The following is a 13,946-nucleotide window of genomic DNA, read 5'->3' on the forward strand; positions in this document are numbered from 1 at the left end:
TTAACTATAGCAGCAAAAAGTCAAGCATTTCCAACTAGATAAAAACAGATAAGCTTCAGATAGCCTTTTTCAACTGTAAATCTACCAGATCTAAGTGGTTTTGGTCATTTTGTTGGGCTTTTGTTTTTGTTGGTTTTGACTTTGTTTTCATTTTTTTCATTTTTACAAAATATCAGCTGGTGTTTGCCTTTTTTTTTTTTTTCAAAAAAGCTGAATGAACAAACGAAGTACTTTCTACTACTGATAAAGCTAAAGAATTAACTCCTCTACTACACACTGCCAGTAAATGGAAAAAACAGCTTGTCAAATTCAGCAACAGGCACTCCTCTCATACCTTGTTATTTTCAGTAGCAACAGTTGCTCTAATACTATTTGCAGACAGAAGCACTATCTTTTCATTGGTTAATCCCAAGAACATGGCTCGTGGATGATGTAGTGAAGGATTCTTTGGAAACAGTAAAAAAAATATTTTAGATATTCAAAGCACGTAAAACATTCCAAAGGTAGGATTTAAAGATGTACAGTACCTGTGCATTTCTGTAAGGCTCTGATTCATTCCACTTCCACTGATAGAGTTCTCCTTTACTGCTAACTGCCACAAGCTCAGAATAGAGGGCGCCAATAGAAATGAACTTTGTTCCATCCTATAAATACAGACATATAAGGTCTAAAAATATGAAATTATATAACTGGCTTATCAAGATTTTAATATAATAGATATAAATTTAAAAATAACAATTCTTGTAACCGTTTTCTCCAGAGTTCCAATGTATGCTGAACCTGAAAAGAGAAATGTATTCCAGCTTGTCTAAAGCTCAGCATTCCCTCAAACAAACAAAGTATGCAGTATTGCTGCTGATCGTCTGAGGGAGGAAAAAGTGGGTGTTTAGTATTTTCCTGCGGTTGAACAAAAGGATACACATGGCAATTAACTGTTATGGTTTATTAAGAGCTTCACAGTATTGTAAGAACAACACACTGCTCACACACTTGGGAAGATCCTGACTTCCAACATTTAAAAAGTTTCTAAAATCGTGCTGTTTTTTTTTCTAATGAACAACACAATATAATTCCATTATTCCATTCCCAAGTAAACTCATAAAGATATCTTCCAACTAAATAAGACATTAATTTTCAAGCTCTCTACCTCATCGATTAAACAATTTCCCTCTTCCACTACTGAAGGGAAACAGACAACTGTAAACACGACCAAATTAAAAAAAAATGAGCGTGCTAGATGTCACTTTAATACACCATTAAGACCTAGCACACCGGACAAGCTTCTAATTATGGATTACTTTAATTTTTTCCCTCTCTCTTCTTCCTGCATTTTAACACATCTCATATTGAGTAGAAGAAATATCCCATTTCACTTTGTTCAAGTGCTTTAATCTGTACACTACCTGGATCTCACAGGCCCTTTTTTCTCTCAGATTTGGTTGCATACCAATGTGGCATCAAATACTCAGCAGTTATAATCATTCTTTTCAAGCTCCTGTTTCCCCTTGTATTGAGATACAAACATGTGAACTTGCTAACTTCACAAAACATTTACTTCTGCTTACTGAGAAACATTTGTATGGGCATTTACCACTCCTCAGCCATTGCACCCACAGGACAACCATGTTCTTTCTCAACTTCTTTACGAGTAGAAACTAAACATTCCCTGCCGCTTGAGGGAAAATACTGCTTTTAAAAGACGAAGTAGCTAGTGTAAAATCAAATGCTATAAAATTGTCTTCTATAGCTTCAAATCTGAAAGACACGTGCATGATAACTCCTGTTCTCTGTAATAGTTATCTCCCAGATCGGCGTATTTAATTGCCTCTCTTGGATTAGAAGATACCACGTGTAAGCCTTTCAGCCATCTGATGGGAAACTAAACTTGCGTTGGACTATTTAAAAAAAAAAGCCCGCCATCCAGTACATTTACCTTTCCCCTAAATTAAGAGACTTTTCTTTCAGCTTCAGAAGTTTCCTAATGGAAACAAACAATTTTAGTTTTATTAATCTGGATCCACACATACAAAGATCATGCATAGGAGCACACATTTCCAAAGGTATGAGTAACACAGGATTTAGTATGTTTCTTATCAATAGTTCAAAGTGCTCAACAATATTTTGGGAAAGAAGAGAAAGAATGCAGCAGAAAGAAGAAATCACAAGCAACTCTTTCATACCATGATAAAAGAACGTAAAATTAGTTAAGTTGTAAGAGAACTTACTGCTCTGGAGGGCATTTCCCAGCATGGCACAGAAGTAGCATAAATGCTAATCTGAGTCATGATTAACAATTGCTATCACATATTTCATATTCTGAAAAAGAACCTGCTGTACTTTAATGAGATGCAACTATTTCAACAGCATAAAGGAATATTTAAAAGTCATCTGTCCTAATTCCTCAAAGTATAGAAAAAAATTAATTTTTGCTCCAAGACAGTACCATTGTGACTTTTTATATTGCCAATTTGATTTGTAACTTTTTATAGACAGTTTTATCCCACTAATTCAGCTCAGAAGAGACCCATCATCCATAAATTTTATTTCCTATCAAAATATTAGCAGTTGTGACTTAAAAATCAGGAGCACGGCTACATAAACCCTATAACACCACTCAAAAGACTAACAGTGCAAAGATGCACAAATGATGTGACAGCTTTAGTTCTGTAACTGGAGTCTCATGTGCTTTACTCTGAGTTCAGACCAGAGGAATTACATAGCCTGAAAATGATGCAGATTGATGACAAAAATTTTTGCATGTCAATAGCTAACAGAATATACCTACTTTGAACAAACTAAATGAAGCTCAGTTTGCACCTAACCACAGTCTAGGAAGAGAAAACAGCTGTACTTGTCATACCACAGACTGGCTCTGCCAGGTAGGATGCGTTTTCACTGGTAAGTGGCACAGACTACTGATACCCGTGAGATTTGCACTATTAGAAGAACTAATTTATTGAGTTGAATTCTTGGACACTTGATTTCACTTATGTGGTGGAAAAAACTCTTCAATGTTTCACATCATTAGTGTCAGATATGTGTGAAGTCGATAATGTTGGCAACACCAGTAGCTCTCCACGAGTTTCATCCATTCCTTTCAGGTCGGTACTCTACCTCCCATAAACTGAAGTTCACCATCCTCATCATGGATTACTACATTTCACATGCTAAAGGTGAAAGTAATAAAAATAGAAGGAAAAATCTTGCAAACAAGACTGTTTATTTTGTAGAAATTATTCATGTAGTCGAATCTCTCCCCTAACTTACTCTTAACTTCCAACTTCCATTGACATCTCAAGATCTCCTCTCCAATTCTCAAAACGGAAGAAACATCTCAGCTGGCACTTCAGCTATATCATCTCCCTCATGATTTACTTTGAGGAATTTGTTGGAACATACCCCCAACAAAACTTAAAACTGTGGCTACAACAGCAAGAAAGACGTAGAACAAATTGTTACAGATGTTCAATTGAGGGATAGAATAAGAAGTTTAACTACTTTTAGATAAAGATGAAAGGCCCTTCCTTCCAGTAAGACACCTCCATTTCACTGGAAGTTAGGGTTTACAGGAGTCCATATGCAAAGATGTCTTGTGGGAAGAATGCCAGTATATTTAAACTGAGCAAGTGTGCAATTAGACATCGTAGCAAGTTAATTCCATAAAAGATAACAATAATTATTCTAGGGCATAATCTGCTGAGTCTGCAAATAAGCAAAAACCACATCAGGGTGGGGAAAAAAAAACACCACCTATTTCAGTAAGGTATTACTGCTAAAATGTTGAATGGGCTTAACAGGAAGCTACCTGAAATAGTACTACCTGAAGTAGTAAAAAAAAAAAAACAGTAATAACAGTAATAATAATACTATCAAAACACAGCAGTGGATATAAAAAAAAAGGCTAATTTAGTATTCCAAACGTGGACTAAATTTACTCTGTTATGCTAAAAACCAGAAATCTCTCTCTACCCAAGTTAGATGGCATTCTCATTCTACCATTATGACAAAGAAAGAGGGACAAAGGCTGTCAGTTTTCACTGGCAAAGAAGCTCAAATATACTGGCCAATTAAAAAGCTAAAATAAAATCACACCTTAGACACACGAGGTCTGGTTAGGAGAAGAACTATTCGATAAACTTTTTTTTATTTTAAGGTATTTACATTTTTCAGTTTGAATGCCAGAATAAAGATGACAGGGATTAAAAGTGAGCTGCTGTAAGCAGAAATAAGCTTCTAAATTCACCTCCCTCTTCAAGCTCTCTATCTATATTGAGTCTGAAAGAAAAAAAGAGACAGGAAAATAAAGCAATAAATTGAATAAACTGTTTTACGAGTTTCCTTTTGCCTATTAAACTCTTTGAACATCCACGTGTGAAGAAGAAAAAACCCATGAACTACAGCACTGTATTCAACACATCTGGAAAAGGAAATTAATGCTTCTGTTATTAATGTCTTAACTATGAGTCTATAACTACTTAGTTACAATTTTCATAAGCACGTAACAAATATGCTTTATTATGTTATCTCACACAAACTAAGATGTGCTGTTCAACAAGGAAACAGTATTTAATTGGAAAAACAAAACAACACATTTATTGCATAGCATGCAAATAGAATAGGCAGAAAATTTCAGTACCTTATCTGGCCACCACTGCAAGTCTTCTCCTAGAGAAACAGGACTTTGAACAGGTGTATTCTTCTTGTCCAGGTTTGGTTCCCCTTCCTTACTTGTAGAGCCTCTTTCATTATCAAATGAGGCTCCATCAAGCCACCTTCGTTCACGCAAACGTAAAACGGACTCACGTTCACGCAACAGCTCAGAGTCTCTCTCTAAGGGAAGAAGGAGAACTGGTATGCAATTGGGTCACACCAGTGGGATAAAAGTAAGCCACTCTCTAGTAAAGACCCTTCAGGATGCAACTAACAGCAGTTAAATCTACTGACAAAGATTAAAAATAAAGTCCTGACATGCAACATTCAAAATATTAACCCTTTCAAGCATATGTATTTTAGAATTACTAAATATAAAAGTAATAAGCTAGAAATAAATCGTTTTGTGCATCATCAAAAATGCTACAGCATTTTCACTTGCATCGTAAGAGGCCAAATACAGTAAACATTGCAATTTAATGTTTTACAGTACGAAATACTGTTTTGTAGTACTGTTTTTAATCAATGAAGTAACAAAAAAAAATCTAGATCTATACCATCTGTTAGATATTTATGCAAACCAAAAAAGAGTATTTATTAGAGAGTTTCATAATAACTTTCCCAAAAAAACAGTAATTTGAAAAAGTTAAAGAAAGCAAGCATTAAAAAAGCTCTTGTACACAAGTTTGATAATCCAACCCCTTGTGTTTAAAGCAGTATCCTGTAGGACTAGATTTAATAAGTTAAAGTGCATCTGTTTTGAGTAGATCAAATGAAAACTTTTCAAGAGTCAGACAAGTCTTTAAAAAGGATCCTTGTAGGAAAATGTTCCTTACCAAAATGCTTCCCCTCCAATTGGCCTACAAACTGTCTAAAGCCAGTACTCTGCAGTTCGCTCATGCAGATAAATTTTTTAAATCAGGTAATCAAACTAACTTTCCAAGAGTCAACTATGCATGGAAAATAAGGATTATAAAATTCGTGGTAACGTCTTATATAGAATAACCTTAGGAAAGGAAAAAAAAGGAGGAATTTAGAAGGAGTTATGTCAGATGCTGAATATTCGTACATGCACATAATGCATTTAACCTATTAAGTATTTCACTTATGCTCACAAAAGTCAACTGGAATTACATATATGAGATGACCACATTACTCTATCAGTTTCAATAAATTACACGAAGTCTTGGGTCTTTTGCTGTATTAGAAAATTGGCAAAAAAATTTTACATAAGCCAAACATAACAGCTTGTCTTACAGATATACTTTACAAATTACTGTACTTATCTTCTAGCAATCACCACACTAACCCCGACTAATAGTTTTGTGACAGGAACTTACATGTTCAGCAATTAATATACTAGAACAGATTCATGAAAGGCATACACTAAACAACAACAACAAAAAAATCACAGCAGAGGTTGGATTAACAGTTTTGAAATACACTAGGTATTTGCAAAATAGCTTCAAAAAGCTATGAGGTTGCTGCACGTTCTGTTCTAAATCTTCTACATGTAATATGCTTCACAAAACAAAACCAAGAATGCTTCAACGTCGTGGTCTTGATATCAACTGCCAATAGTTCCCTCTAATCGGCTATAAAAATGCTTCAAAAAAAAAATTCTTCTCCCTCCTTGATATTTAAACACATTTCTCCTCATTCCATAAATATAACCTCAATCATGTAATGCTTAAGGAAATGTGAAGAACAGTGTATTAAGAATAACCTGAACCAAGAAAAAAAAAGAATGCTGCATGTCAACAATCGTTACTGATTTTTGAGCCTAATTAAATATTTGTAATGCATTATATGTATTAGTAGGTATTTACACTACACAGTTTAAAATAAATTCAGCATGCAAAATTTTACATCTTGCAACATCAGTGATCAACAATTCCATTTTTAACAATGCATGACTATCAAGGTTCTTACAGAACTTACCTGCTGACATTCACCAATTTATTAATAATTTTGATGACTAACAATCTACTTGTCTACTCTACATTTGACAACATATCACAGTCTACTTTTGCATTAAATCAGAAACTAAACCACCAGTGTGCACTATCACTAGCTTTTTGCACAGCAAGCTACTTATTACAAAGAAAAAAGGTGCAAAATTACCTCTGGATGAGCCTAGCCTGGAAAGTGATGAGCGCCGAAAGGATGGATAACCAAAGTAACTAATATCTTCTGAAAACATAGCATCAGCATCAATAATGACACTTGGGTGAGCAGAATGTATGTCAGCATCCAGAAGAGACATAAGATCCTCTATAAGAGGAGACAAGGGTCTTAAGTGAATAATCAGCTACTTAAAACATCAGCTAGAGAGACCATCAACTAAATAAATATCAAAACAACAAAAGAAATCCTATCTATTATTAAATTTCTGCTCTTCAGATTCACCAGTTCCAACTCATGTGCCTCCTATGTACCCATATGTACAATCAAGCATGGTAGACTAGTGCACAAAACCAGTTTCCCTACAAGTACTGCTGTCACTCTTCTAACCACATTTCCCAATGAAGTCTTGCCCAAAACAATTTTTTTTTTCTGTAACCCAGAAATTCAGACTTTAGCCTTTCTCTTGGAAGAACAAAGCCCTGTGGATACGCATCTGACCCCTGCGGATACATATACACAGATGTGCACACACTCAGGCACATAGACAGAACTCCAAAGATGACCTAGAATTAAGGAAGGACAGAACTGATGGTGAAAGCTGGCCTTCACAAAGCCACATCTTTGATGGCAAAGGTTACAAGTTCCTCCACAGAACGTTTCTTCCAGAGAGTGCCATACTTCACTCCCAAGCTAGTAGCTTGAAGCTCTCAGTACAAACCTTGAAATGGCATCTACATTAACAACAACGGTTATCTGGAAGAAAGCAACATTTTTAAAAATTATTATTTTTTTTATACCACACAGTTAAAAAATTCAGAAAGATGAACTCATACTGTGACCACCTAGGCTACTATTTTAGAAAACCTGAATTTCTCTGAAGTAGTCATCACCACTAAACTATCCTTTTCCTGCTGTTTACGAAACTATAGCTACTATCCACCCAGAAAAGAGGCTACTGAAAATGCATGTAATTTAGTGAAGTCCAGGAACACTGACTGACAAGACAACTAAACCAGACTACCACCTCACTGCTACCAAGGGACAGTTTTATTTCCATCCCTCCTCACTGTGGCAAGACCCCTCCTTGGGCCAAGGTGGGATATCCAAATCTCAACCAGCCATTTCAGGGCACTATCTTGCCTTGAAATAATTCTTTGTAGGACATGGAAGCCAGGTAGGAAGAGAACTACCCCTTTCGGCAGCAGCAATCTTCAGACTGAGTTAACTGGGCAGTCAGACAGCACGGCGGAGGTGCTGTTACCACATGTAGCACTGCCATCAGCACATGTGCTGCTGCTTCAGGAGACAGCTTTGCCCGTTCCCAAAAGTCCACACAAATTTGACTGAAAATTTAATCAGGCTCCCAAAATTAAGTTTCCATGCTGCCACACAAGGGAAGGTCAGGATAGCTTCTCTGGGCAGCAGAACCACTAAAACCACTTATGAAACTAACAGAAGACTATACACCACTTTCCCTCAGAAAACACGGAACAAGTATCTTCAACACATCTAGTTCTCAGCCTCAACCTCATAATAAATATAAAACTAAATACTGACTAGAAACCAAGGCTTGGATAAGTTAAGTAAAAGCGTTCTTAACCTTAAAAGCTGATTATTATGGGCCTTTTTCCTCAGTGTCTGGAAGGAAGGGGGGGGAAGCACAAACAACAGTGTATCCCAAAACTGAAAAGAAACTACGTCCTCTCACAGCCAGCAGTAATTCACTTAACAGTTCTATTTATTGACACTAAAAGCGTTAGAGTCATTCACATCCCAGGAAATCACAACAGTCATCCTTACATTTTCTGGAGTTCAGAAATTTAAGACATACCAGCCATCAACAACTGTCTCCAGAAGAAATGAGTTCATGTAAGAACAGCACTATAAATAGTGAGCTCTGTAAACTTCAAAGCAAGACCTGTAAGAGTTCTTTTTGCAACAAATAAATAACCCACTAGCCTATATAGTCTGTGCTTCTAAAAGCACAGTGTGGAACTGCATGGTCCATGCAGTATGTTTTAGAACATGATCCTCCACTGCTCAGAAAACCTAGTTAGAAAAATAAATCTTGTTTAGCAAGCAGGCTCTGTCTTACCAAAACACCTAAGACCTCTCAGGATGGCCGTAACCTGTTACACATTTTTATCAGTCTTCCACTAGTTTTCCACAACAGTAAAGCAGCAGAACACCTCACCTTTAATATCAACTTTTAATTACCATAGATCAGGAGCTGGAAACACAGCTGAGACATTTATCCTGATGTTCACATTCACCATTCCCATTTCTTCCCAGGTAAGCTCCACCTCTGTGCAGTCTAGCAACTTTCTCATTTTTTGGTCATTACCCAGCCAGAAATTGGAAAAACTTTGATCTTTTAGGAACAGAATTAGCCAACACAGAAAAAAAAAAATCACTAGCTTCATTCAAAATGGACAATGTCTTTTAAACTAAGCTAAACTAGAAATTATCCTGAAAGAAAACATGCACTAACTAGTCAAACACACACACACGTACCTTCCAGCATTTTTGGTATCTTGAGGTTAGCTATATTTCCAAACGGGAAAGTAAGAATTCAAACCATCAGACCTAAGAACCAGAACTATGCATTTTTGGCTACATGTGCATTAAGACAAGTGAGGAAATCAAGCCTTTTCTTACCCTCTTCTTTCAGCTTCATATCAGATTTTAATTTTCTTCCAATATTTCTGTAAGAGATCCCCCTTCTTCCATCCTCTATACCAGCAAACAAAGGTGCTAAAACCAGTAGGGATAGGAGACAAATCCACTCCCCTTCAAAGATCACTGGAATTTTTTAGTTCTGTGAAAACACAGATACTGCAAGGCTACATCCAGTTAAAGAATCCAGGTGGGGAAAAAAAAAAAAAAAAAAAAAGGAAAAAAACATTTTCTATGACTTTATTTTTCTGCTCTTCAGGAAAAGCCCATGAAATGGTATCTTTCATCTCTTATTGCAGTGGTAGACCAGAATCAACCCCCTCAAATACTGATTTAGATGTGATGATTCTGAGCAACATATTTAGGTAAGAAAGCACCTATGATTCACTAGTAAATACCATTGAAAATTAGTAGGAAAAAGAGAGATGGGGCAGAGGACATTTAAAAGGGGGGGGGGGGCGGGGACAGACAGTTTCAATATACACATAAATGGCATTCAAGTGTTTTTTTTTATTATTATTATTTTCCAATAGCTCCATGGGTAGCATTAGAACTGTTTTCTATGGATTCATTAATTAAAGGCATTGCTTGGATCAATTCTGACCTCAAACTGAGCTCATGTTTAAATTGTTTAAATATTTTCCATCAAGGGGACAATCATAAGGTATCTCCCCTTTTCTCAGCTGCATTCTTTTTATGAAATATACAAGAATTCGATGTCTTCACAATCCAAACTTGAAAGAAGCAGAGATAAAATTTGCAAACCTGTGACAGTGTAGGACAAAAACGTGTATTTTGGTTTCCTAGGAAACCAGACTTAAGCAGAACTCCAGACTTCATTTCTTGAAAAGAGATACTTATTCAAAACATTACCCAACTTGAAGTTCATCTTCAAACCCAAGAGTGAAAAAAAAAAAAAAAAAAAGACAAAAAATACACTAAGGAAACCACAACAAACACACACCTAATTGTCTTCCCCAGAGGAAAGCCACAGAACACCCAGGTTTTAAACCGATCTCTACATATGCTCTGGTTCCCATCTTTCCTCACTGCAAACCAATATAGTAAATATTGCTGACATGCAATCTCTCTCCTTACAAAAGAAAAAAAAAAAAAAATTCTTTTTTCTTTTTAGAACAAACTCATCTCAGATTCTGAAATCCAAAGTAGTCTGGATACTACCAAAACTATTCCACAAGTCCCACTACTGGGAACCCACTATACAAAGGAGTTACTGAGCAAACATCCACACATGTTAACTACACAAGCAACTAAGTTTTAAATTCTGTAGAACCAGAGAGCACTAACAGAACATAAAGCCTGGAAGAATATTCTAACACAACCTGGTATGGGCTGAAATATTAATCTAGATATCTTTGAGTCTTTTCTACACTAAATTATTCTGTTCTAAGTAGTTTTTACTTTGATTTTTTTCCTCATGTATTTGTTACGCATCAAATGAACCCACATTCCTTTCACTGAATCATCATAAAGAAACAGGATTGGATTAGAAAAGTCAAAGTACATAAGGCTCTAAAAATAAAATTCTAAGAGAACTTATTGAAGGCAATCTGTACAGACAAGTAAGAGTTCTGCTCTTAAGACATTTTGGAAGAATTCTGGAAGAACGGTATGCTTTTGCTTCTCTTAAATAATTCAGATGCATAACCCTTACAATACTAACTGGATTTATATCACAACCGATATATTCATGAAATTACAATGTATTAAACAATAACTTACACATTTCACAGTGTCTAGAAAGTATCTCATTTTTTCCTTTCCTTTCTTTTTATTTCAAATCAGGTACAAGTTATTTTTAATGTTTAAAAAAAATCTGTCTTCAAAAGTTCAGAGGAGTAACACCTAAATTGAAGAGTTTGATCTAAGCAAAGCACCAGACACGCAGAAGGGAGAAAGCAAAAAGTAGCATATCCTTTCAATCAAAATGCAAGAGCCTCAGAAAGTCCTGAGGCAAAAACAGCTTTGTCGGTTGCTTTTTTTTTTTTTGATAGGAACAAAACCAAAACACTTTAAAGTATAATTTGGCATCATAAAAAGTAGAAGTTCATTATCTTTCAGAATCGTGTATAAATACCTAACTAAAAATAGAACGTGTGTAGCAATTACTGGCTATCTACAGCTTCCTTCTATGAACTCTGATGTTACAGGTCCAAAAGAACATCCAGAGGCAAGATGGCAAGTGCAAGTAAGAAGAATGCAAAGTTTCTAGAGCAAAAGACTTAAAAACTGGTTCTATATAGTTCTGAAGGACAGAATATTGTTAATTTTTCCATAGGCAAGGCTCTTCAGCCATCAGGTTTTCCTGAAATCTAGCCTGCATGATTATATGATACAAGTAAGGGTTGGTAATTTGTACTATTTAATATATCAACAGTGGAGTCATGACAGCACTGATCAGTATTCAGCTAGACTTCACCAAATGTTTTGATCACATTCAATTATCAAGTTAATCCATTTCTGTGCAACAAGCTTAGTTATTTTTGCCTGCAGAAGTCAAGTTAAGACAGACACAGAAGGCATAGCACATTCTACAAACTGTGAATTACGTCTTTGCAGACAGACTGGGGTTAAGACGTGAAGTTTAATTTCAGTTGTCATTACTATCCCTTTTCCCACAAAAAACGGAGAAAAGATAGCCCAGTTCCTCTGTGGGTAAAGGGGAAAAATATCAATAGTAGTAGGTTGCAATCTCTTGTAGGAAAGATCAGCCTAAACAGGTGAGAAGCTTTCAAAATTAAGCCAAGGACGAAGTTGTTTACTGAAGACAGTGAAAGTCTGCATATTGGTTCAACCTATCATCTCAAATACTAGAGACAGAGTGCCGTGCAGGAACCTTCTAATAAAAGCTACTGGCCACAGTTGTCAGACAGTCCCTATTAACTGATTCCTATGATCCCAAGAGGCATTAAGAGAACAGTTAATGCTGTAAGGAAGCTGGTTAGTACAGTTAAAAGGAACTTTTACTGTGAATGACTACTAACAGTGAATTGTCTTCTGAAGAGAAGTTCTGGAGGAACACGCTCTGGTATGCTTAGAGTAAGAACTCCTGCTTTGAATACATGCAAAGAGTTGACAGAATTTAATTCCTCCAGTGCATCTAGTGCTATGAAAATGATTACTAATATCAAGACTTATATTAAGGATTTTTCACCAGAGGATTCTTGATCCTACAGCAAAATAAAGAAGCTTGACAGATGCAACTAAACCAAGAGATAAATGAATTACAAAGCCTTTGCTGCAGAACAAAAAACCTTTGTCTAATCATGTGATTGACAAGATAAAGATGGAGGAAGCCCATGAACCTTCCTGGTGAACCAGATGAGCAGAAAAAATATCTATTAGAGAAATACCAAAATGTCATTTTGACACACGAAAAGGAAAACTACTATGTAGTCAGAGTTTAGATGCATTCTTATCATGCAGTGCATCTAATACAAACATTAGATTTGGCTGCTGTGTTTTCAAATACGTTTACTCAACAAGAAAAGAGTCAGATTACCTAAGTTACTTGGCCAATGCAAAAGAAGACTCAAAGTCTTCCCTAAAAATCGATTACATGGGGCAAACAATATTCCGAGAATAACTGGACTTCAATTACAGCATCATACCTGTATTGCCAGAATACTACAGCATTTATAAGTGGTACTTGAGATGAAGAATAAATTCTCAGTCTAACTGTAACTGTAAACTGTTTTGCCCTAACTTAAATTTTGGTAAAAAAAAAAAAAAAAAAGTCTAACTTTTGCTCTAAAAACTTCTGTATCTTAAGATTCTATGTTAGTGACATGCAAGTGACTGGAAGGTTTCAGAATTAGCTTCTATGAGCAAGCCACACAGCAGTCTCAGCAACTCACTGAGAAGCAAAATATAGACGTCAGTAATGCTGATGTTACAAAGCCTGGGATCCTAAAAAAAATATATAAATTCAATTTTGTGCCACCCACAGAATGAACAGTTATTAATGCCTAACCTAATACCTCGAAACAGCCCAGTGCATCTTTTGTTTTCTGCATCTTTAGACTTTGCTCCTATAAGTAAGAAGTCTTCGCTGCATACCTCGCACAGCACAGAGAACACTGTGAGTGTTTAAATACAGGAAAATAAGAACACATTGACATTTCCTTATCAAAATTTGCAGGATACAAACCTCCAGGAAGATATGATTCACTTGCTGTGTCATCCCCATCATCTCCATCTTCATCATCACGACTCAACAAATTATTTACAGCAAGGTTTACATCAAGATTTGTTCGCTGGAGTTCCCGAATGATAATACTTCTGGACTTTCCTTGTAAAACAACTTGTGCCTGTCAAAGCAGAATACAATTGATTACTAGTCATTTTCAGCTCACCAAACACCATTCCTAATATAAGGATACTTAACTCTAAAGGAAGTCTAATAAAACCAAGAGAGCTACTATTGATTCTCCAGAAGTCAATCACAGAGCATACACGCAAAGGCTCATGTT

The 13,946-nt window shown here is 36.0% G+C and overlaps 1 protein-coding gene across 11 annotated transcripts in view; it reads right to left on the reverse strand.

Annotated features, from left to right (window-relative positions):
- Positions 1-13,946, reverse strand: part of UBR5 (ubiquitin protein ligase E3 component n-recognin 5) — an 85,585-nt gene that overhangs the window by 46,374 nt on the left and 25,265 nt on the right. For 9 of the 11 annotated variants that reach the window (XM_035316819.1, XM_035316815.1, XM_035316816.1 and 6 more), the window contains 5 exons: positions 13,625-13,784; positions 6,775-6,924; positions 4,637-4,848; positions 528-644; positions 335-445 (listed from right to left, as the gene is read on the reverse strand). In XM_035316819.1, the coding sequence (XP_035172710.1) occupies positions 335-445; positions 528-644; positions 4,637-4,848; positions 6,775-6,924; positions 13,625-13,784 (750 nt within the window). The remainder of the gene's footprint in view (positions 1-334; positions 446-527; positions 645-4,636; positions 4,849-6,774; positions 6,925-13,624; positions 13,785-13,946) is intronic. The other 2 variants (XM_035316813.1, XM_035316818.1) reach the window with 1 other exon arrangement.

Source organism: Oxyura jamaicensis, chromosome 2 (genome assembly GCF_011077185.1).
Source record: "Oxyura jamaicensis isolate SHBP4307 breed ruddy duck chromosome 2, BPBGC_Ojam_1.0, whole genome shotgun sequence".
Taxonomy (NCBI): domain Eukaryota; kingdom Metazoa; phylum Chordata; class Aves; order Anseriformes; family Anatidae; genus Oxyura; species Oxyura jamaicensis.